General features: G+C 31.6%; 1 protein-coding gene across 3 annotated transcripts; it reads right to left on the bottom strand.

Moving 5' to 3' along the window:
• Positions 1-432: 432 nt before the first annotated feature.
• On the bottom strand, positions 433-4967 carry LOC149891505 (uncharacterized). 3 transcript variants are annotated; one of them, XM_090080341.1, is made up of 6 exons: positions 4177-4967; positions 3164-3467; positions 1935-1967; positions 1727-1800; positions 1465-1625; positions 433-1253 (listed from the first exon to the last, which is right to left on the bottom strand). In XM_090080341.1, the coding sequence occupies exons 1-6, from the start codon at positions 4239-4241 to the stop codon at positions 610-612; spliced, it is 1281 nt and encodes a 426-aa protein (XP_089936467.1). In that variant the 5' UTR covers positions 4242-4967; the 3' UTR covers positions 433-609. The 3 variants fall into 3 exon arrangements, with proteins under 3 accessions (XP_089936467.1, XP_089936469.1, XP_089936468.1); XM_090080343.1 differs by lacking the exon at positions 4177-4967 and having other exon boundaries at positions 3181-3268; XM_090080342.1 differs by lacking the exon at positions 4177-4967 and having other exon boundaries at positions 1727-1967; positions 3181-3280.
• Between the last annotated feature and the right edge of the window lie 1033 nt (positions 4968-6000).

Genomic DNA, 6000 nt, shown 5'->3' with positions numbered 1-6000 from the left:
ATAGACATTGGGGGAGAAAAACCGGGTGAAGCCTTAAGAGGCTTCCCAGCAAGCACACAACGTTGAAACAACGTTGAAATAACGTTGATCAAAGTCGATCAACGTTTTTTCAACGTCGTGTGCTTACTGGGTTGGATTAATTTTTAAACTTAAGAAGCTGAAGGCGCTATTAGCATGAAAAGATTACATTAGGACGTTTGTTTTATGCAGCTCGGTCACGATATTGAAAGATCGCATTATTACTGAAAAGCTAAGCAATTGACAAAATGGGATTCGACCTGCAACGTAGTTACGACAGTGAAGGAGTCAGGATGGTTTTTGGTTTGGTATCACGATTAAAGTTAAATCAGTTATAAAATCGTGGGTTTAGAATCGAACTTCATAGTTTTTATATACTCACGTATTTATATGAGTGGCATATCATTCATGTTATAACAGCATGTTGTTTTAAATATTAAATAACATTTGTATTACAATCACATATTTACATAATAGCACACTTTTTACAGTAATTTGCTTGTAACACCAGAATAAATTTGTGAGTTTTAACAACAAAAAAAAAAAATGCTAAATTAATAATGATAAAAAAAATATATAGCATTAACAATTTTAACTGCACCCACAGTTAAAATTTGTATCTTTTCGCTTCGCCTGTTTGGCAGAAAGCCCTGAGCACGCTACGTGATACCATGCATCGCAATCATCACACTGTACCCAAGTGATTACCTTATTTGCGCCTGAAGGCCTTTTACAATCCCACGATGAACAACTATCGTGTGTATATTTGACTTTAGTTTTACCTTTTTTGTATCCAGTAGTGGTACCAGTAGATATTAGCTTTTTAGAACCTTTTAAGGATGAAATGTTTGAAGGGGAGGTTTTTTCAACTTTCGACTTTTTTGAAGAATACGTTTGGGAAACTCGATTTGAAACTTTGGAGAATTTCAAAGCAGAGAAATCGCTATCTGAATCGTCAGAAATCTCTTCACTTACATCGCTGTCCATGTTATCGTAACGGGTAGGAATTTCTACATCATCAGCATCGAAGCCTTTTCGGTTTGACTCTTGACTTGATTTAAGAAGCTTCATATTATTTTCATTGAGTGCTTTGTTAAATAAATGCTTAACATTCAAAGAAACATCACTTTTTATATCATTGTCAGAAGATGAGTCGTTATTGTTAATGGTACTTAATGGAACGCTTTTGAAATTTGAGAACTTGGCTTTTGTGTTCAGGCGCCTTTTTTTCTTTGCTAAAACGAGATCAAAATACATAAAATAAAAATACACAAAATAAAAAATATTATCTAAAAAAATCTGCAACAATTACAGAGCAATTGAGTATTGACTGCTGCATTAACAAGGACTCAAAAAAACAACAGTAATGAAAAAAGATCACATAGTTAGAGAATAAAATTTTTAAACTTGTATTTAAACAATTAAGAGCAGCCTATAATCACTTACTTGGCGTTCTAAAGGTGAAAACACTCTCTTTGATATTCGTATCAAAGTTTTCTGAATCACTGGTATCTCCTTTGGAGCTTATCTTTGAAGCAACAACAGACAAAATGGAAGTTAACTCACTATCAGTGTGTTGGTTTGAATTTTGAGTTTTTGTACAAATTCTATTTATAAAATGTAAAAAATAGTTAAACAAAGGAAAGGATTCTAAAGAAAAATGTGTGAAAAAAGTGTATGAAAAACATATATGGAGCAAAACATTTACCCACTGACTCCACAGGAAAATACTTCTGGTAAAAGAGGTGAGTTTGAAGAGATCAATGCAAGATTTCCATCAACCTTAAATAATTCTTTAGAAAAATACTTTAAAACTGTCTTGGACTTTAAAACTATTGTATAACTTACATGTATTGAACTGAAGAATATTTTTGAAAGTATTTTTGCATTTGCAATTAGAGAGAAAAGACACATACCTCCATTTCATCAGACTCATTCTGCTTTTCGAACTAAGTTTAAAAATAAAAGCACATTTTAATGTTTTGTTAGTTCATTTAAATCACACAAATAAAATTTTTGTTTATCATTCATAAAACGTGTTTCCAATAAAGTATGAGACAAATTCATTTTGCAAATAGCAACTTAGTTTGGCACCCTGGTTAAGTTTTTTTTTTTTAAACAATAAAGCTACTCTTAAACTTTCTATTAATATGCGCACATAATTATCAAGCATTTTAAAAAAAATAATAAGCAATATCTAAATAGTCAAACTTGAAATCTATGTATGCACATTTTCTATAACTTGCACAAAGAAGATGGTAAAGCTTTTATTTGGAAACACTTAAAAGATGAGGGTGAAGCTCATTCAATGATTAACAGATTAATCAAAAATGCAAAACAAGGAAAAAATGTGACTAGAAAGAAATGAAGTTTGTAAGCTCGAAAGCCTAAATTTAACACTCCTAGTAACCGTGCTAAACAAAAAATGAATGTTTGATAATAAAAATGGGAACTCTCTAAGAAAAACATCAAAAAAATTCAAATGTGACAAATCAACAATTGGAAACATACTCAAAAAGATTAAGAAACCAATAATGTGCTATAAAAGATCAAAGAGACCAAATAGATCACATGTACAATGCTTAGTAGCTCACCCAAAATGCCACATACTCCGTATATGAAATGTAGAAATCGTAAATTTACAATTGATGATGACTCATACTTCACATAATCGAATGCCAATTTTTATTTTATTTAACAACTTCAAATTTAGGGTTAGAGTGTTAAATGAAAGGGGATTCATTCAGAAGTTGAGGTTTATTCTTTCATTTGTTCAGGCGAAATTTAAAACAAAAAAATCCTTCCATAGATAGTTTAAGATGTATATTTCATTAACGTAAATCATAAAATTATCTTTCTACATATTCATCATCCTCAATAACCACATCTGAGCGGAATCTTTTTTAGCAACAAAACCATTTTCTTCAAACTTGTTTATTAGAAGCATCTATTTTTTCAACACTGCATTACCAGACAAAGCTCTCAATTGAATAAAATTTCCTTAGGCTTATTTAACAACCTAAATTTTAAGGGTGTGAACTTATACAGAAGGGGGCCTTATTTGGAAGTGGTGGCTAACTCAGTCATTTATTTCATATTTACAAAAAAAAACTAAGAAAAAAAAAAAAAGGTTTAAGTTACATACCTTAAATAAAAACTCACTTTCACTTTGTGGGGCAAAACATCCTGGTTCAATAACAGAGCCCTGAGGATGACCAAATGCTATCTCATCACCATCTTTCAAAATAACTGATCCATTCACTCTGATGTTATTTACAAAGGTTCCATTTAAACTTGTATCAAATAACTCATATGTAACAGTTTTATCTTTACATACATTTTGAATAATTTGAGCATGAGCCCTAGATATTAGACCTTTTCTAATGGTAGAGTCAAGAAAAATGTCTACAGATGGTCCTCTGCCAATTAGAGTTGTATTTGAAATAATTCTAAAGATATTTTATACTTTTGTATAATGAAAAAAAATAATTCTAAAATATAAAAAGACATATATTTAGAAAACTCTTACCCACACTCATGAAAAAATATGTAACCAGAATAATGTTCCAATTTTAAATTTAAAGCTGTATATATCCAACTTTAAATATAGAGATGGATTCTTACATACATACATACATACATACATACATACATACATACATACATACATACATACATACATACATACATACATACATACATACATACATACATACACACACATACATACACACATACATACATACATACATACATACATACATACATACATACATACATACATACATACATACATACATACATACATACATACATACATACATACATACATACATACATACACACACATACATACACACATACATACATACATACATACATACATACATACATACATACATACATACATACATACATACATACATACATACATACATACATACATACATACATACATACATACATACATACATACATACATACATACATACATACATACATTTGCTTTAATGTTTAGCTGTATATATAGGTAGTGCTAGATATATAGATTTATAAATGAATGTTATAGCCGCTATATATTTATACCATTATTACTGTTAAAAATTGAGGTGAATTAAGGTTACGATTATAGAACATAATAGACTACATATTAAATACCTGTAACTATTTCTGACATCTTTAACAGAAGGAGGAAGGCCAACTCTTTTTAAACAGAAAGACATCACTGTTAGTTCGCACGTGTTTTCTAAACCGATCTTATAGTAAAATCCATAGTTACCCGTCCTCGACTAAAACTCTCTTTACATTTACGAAAAAAACTACAATGTACAATTAAAAGATGTTATGAACTATATTTTAACTAAGTTAAGAACATCAAAATAAGAACTAGGCCCTTATAGCTGCTATTCGACTAGCTTAAAACGAATGACATATCGGGTTAAGAGAAATTGGCACATGACCTTTACTATACCGATGCTGTAGCATGTATCACAAAAAATAAAAAATAAGCAGCAAATCGAAACACAAAGCACAGTACCTAAATTTACCATTTATTATCAGGCCTGGAGAAAACTCACCATTACCGCAAACTCAAACACATATAACTTTAGGAAATGAACTAGAGCATGAAATAGCAATTGGTATGAACCATAATGAGCAAGATGATCTCAATTTTGAAGCAGAATCTTCTTGTAAAATCAAGATGACTATATTTATATTATGGTTATATATTTATTTTTTCTTTCTCTCGTTTTTACGTAATTATATCTAGCACTCTTTGCTCCCATTTCATTGTTGCTGGGTTGATTGAATTACACTGATAATAAGAGCGCACACACATTCTCCGTCGTGTTATTTTCTCATTTTTGATGTCTTCTGGCTTTGGAATAATTTTGCCACGTTTTCAACAAAGCTCTTTCTTTTCGTTTTTAAACAATTGCAAACCCAACACTCGTGTAGTACTACTCTCCTCCGGTTCTTTTGTTATCAATCCATACCGCGCCGAACGGTTTACGAAATTTTCAACTGATGTCTTTTTCAAATTAACCAATATGTCGTCGTTGTAGTATTCAGTTGCTTCATTAATACCTGCATCGAGACTCAGCACTTCGCCTAAGTTTGAAGACATAATTTTTGGTTCTGAATTTAAACCAAAGGTGAGACGTGTAAGATTCCAGAGACCGTTGTTGAAACACATTCCTCTTTCGTTGGTTCCAACAAAAGCACTCTTTCGTGGTTCAACACATCCTGCAAGTTGATCCCAAGTGTTTCTGCATGCGCTCGTAACTTTGAAGTTTCACTTGGCAATCTAGTTATAAACGCTCGCTGCGGTAACTCTTCATTTTCAACTTTTTCCAACCTTATAAGTTGAGGCAAACTGGCCATGTAAACATCGACGGATTCTCCTTCGTTCCCTAAACACCTCGTAGGCTTCAAAACTATCCACTGCAAACGCATCCAATAAAGTTATTTAATATCCGCGGCGTAGGTTTTCTTCTATCGCTAAGTTGTTCATATAAGGCGAATGTACTTCCTTCGAGAAACATGGTAATTATTAAAGACAGATTGCCGATCTTTTATAGCTCTCTGACCAGTTTAACTTATTTCAGCCATACTGCCACATCGCCAGATCCATCAAATTTTTCAATGATTTTTGCCATGGGTGTCATACTGCCGAAATTGCTTGTAAAATCAAGACGACTATATTTCTATTATGGCTATATATTTCTTTTTTCTCTTTATCGCTTTTACGTAGTTGTACATTTTATATAGATTTTTCGGAATTCTCTAGGGCGTAATATAAAATTTCTTACGCAACTATTGCGACATAAGTGCAACGAAATATAACAATAAGCTATAACAACACTCCTCACCATGAACATCCGTCTGATAAATCAGTGAGAATTGAATGACTTTAAGATTTGCAGTTGTCAAAGAAACAATTCGAGCTTTAGAGGGCAGAAAAGTTTGAATTTTATGAAC

Source organism: Hydra viridissima, unplaced genomic scaffold (genome assembly GCF_058129835.1).
Source record: "Hydra viridissima isolate aposymbiotic clone 2 unplaced genomic scaffold, HvirCarnegie_v1 scaffold_2, whole genome shotgun sequence".
Classification (NCBI taxonomy): Eukaryota; Metazoa; Cnidaria; class Hydrozoa; order Anthoathecata; family Hydridae; genus Hydra; species Hydra viridissima.
Note: the sequence above shows the minus strand (reverse complement) of the source record. Positions and strands in the feature narration are given on the sequence as shown.

Bases quoted from the DNA above. Each gene is read 5' to 3' on its own strand.
- LOC149891505 (XM_090080341.1), bottom strand. From the start codon at position 4,241: ATGTCTTTCTGTTTAAAAAGAGTTGGCCTTCCTCCTTCTGTTAAAGAT. The intron at 1,626-1,726 runs GTAAATGTTTTG...TTTTATAAATAG, and splicing joins TTTTCCTGTGGAGTCAGTGG to AATTTGTACAAAAACTCAAA. The intron at 1,254-1,464 runs GTAAGTGATTAT...ATCTCGTTTTAG, and splicing joins TTTCACCTTTAGAACGCCAA to CAAAGAAAAAAAGGCGCCTG.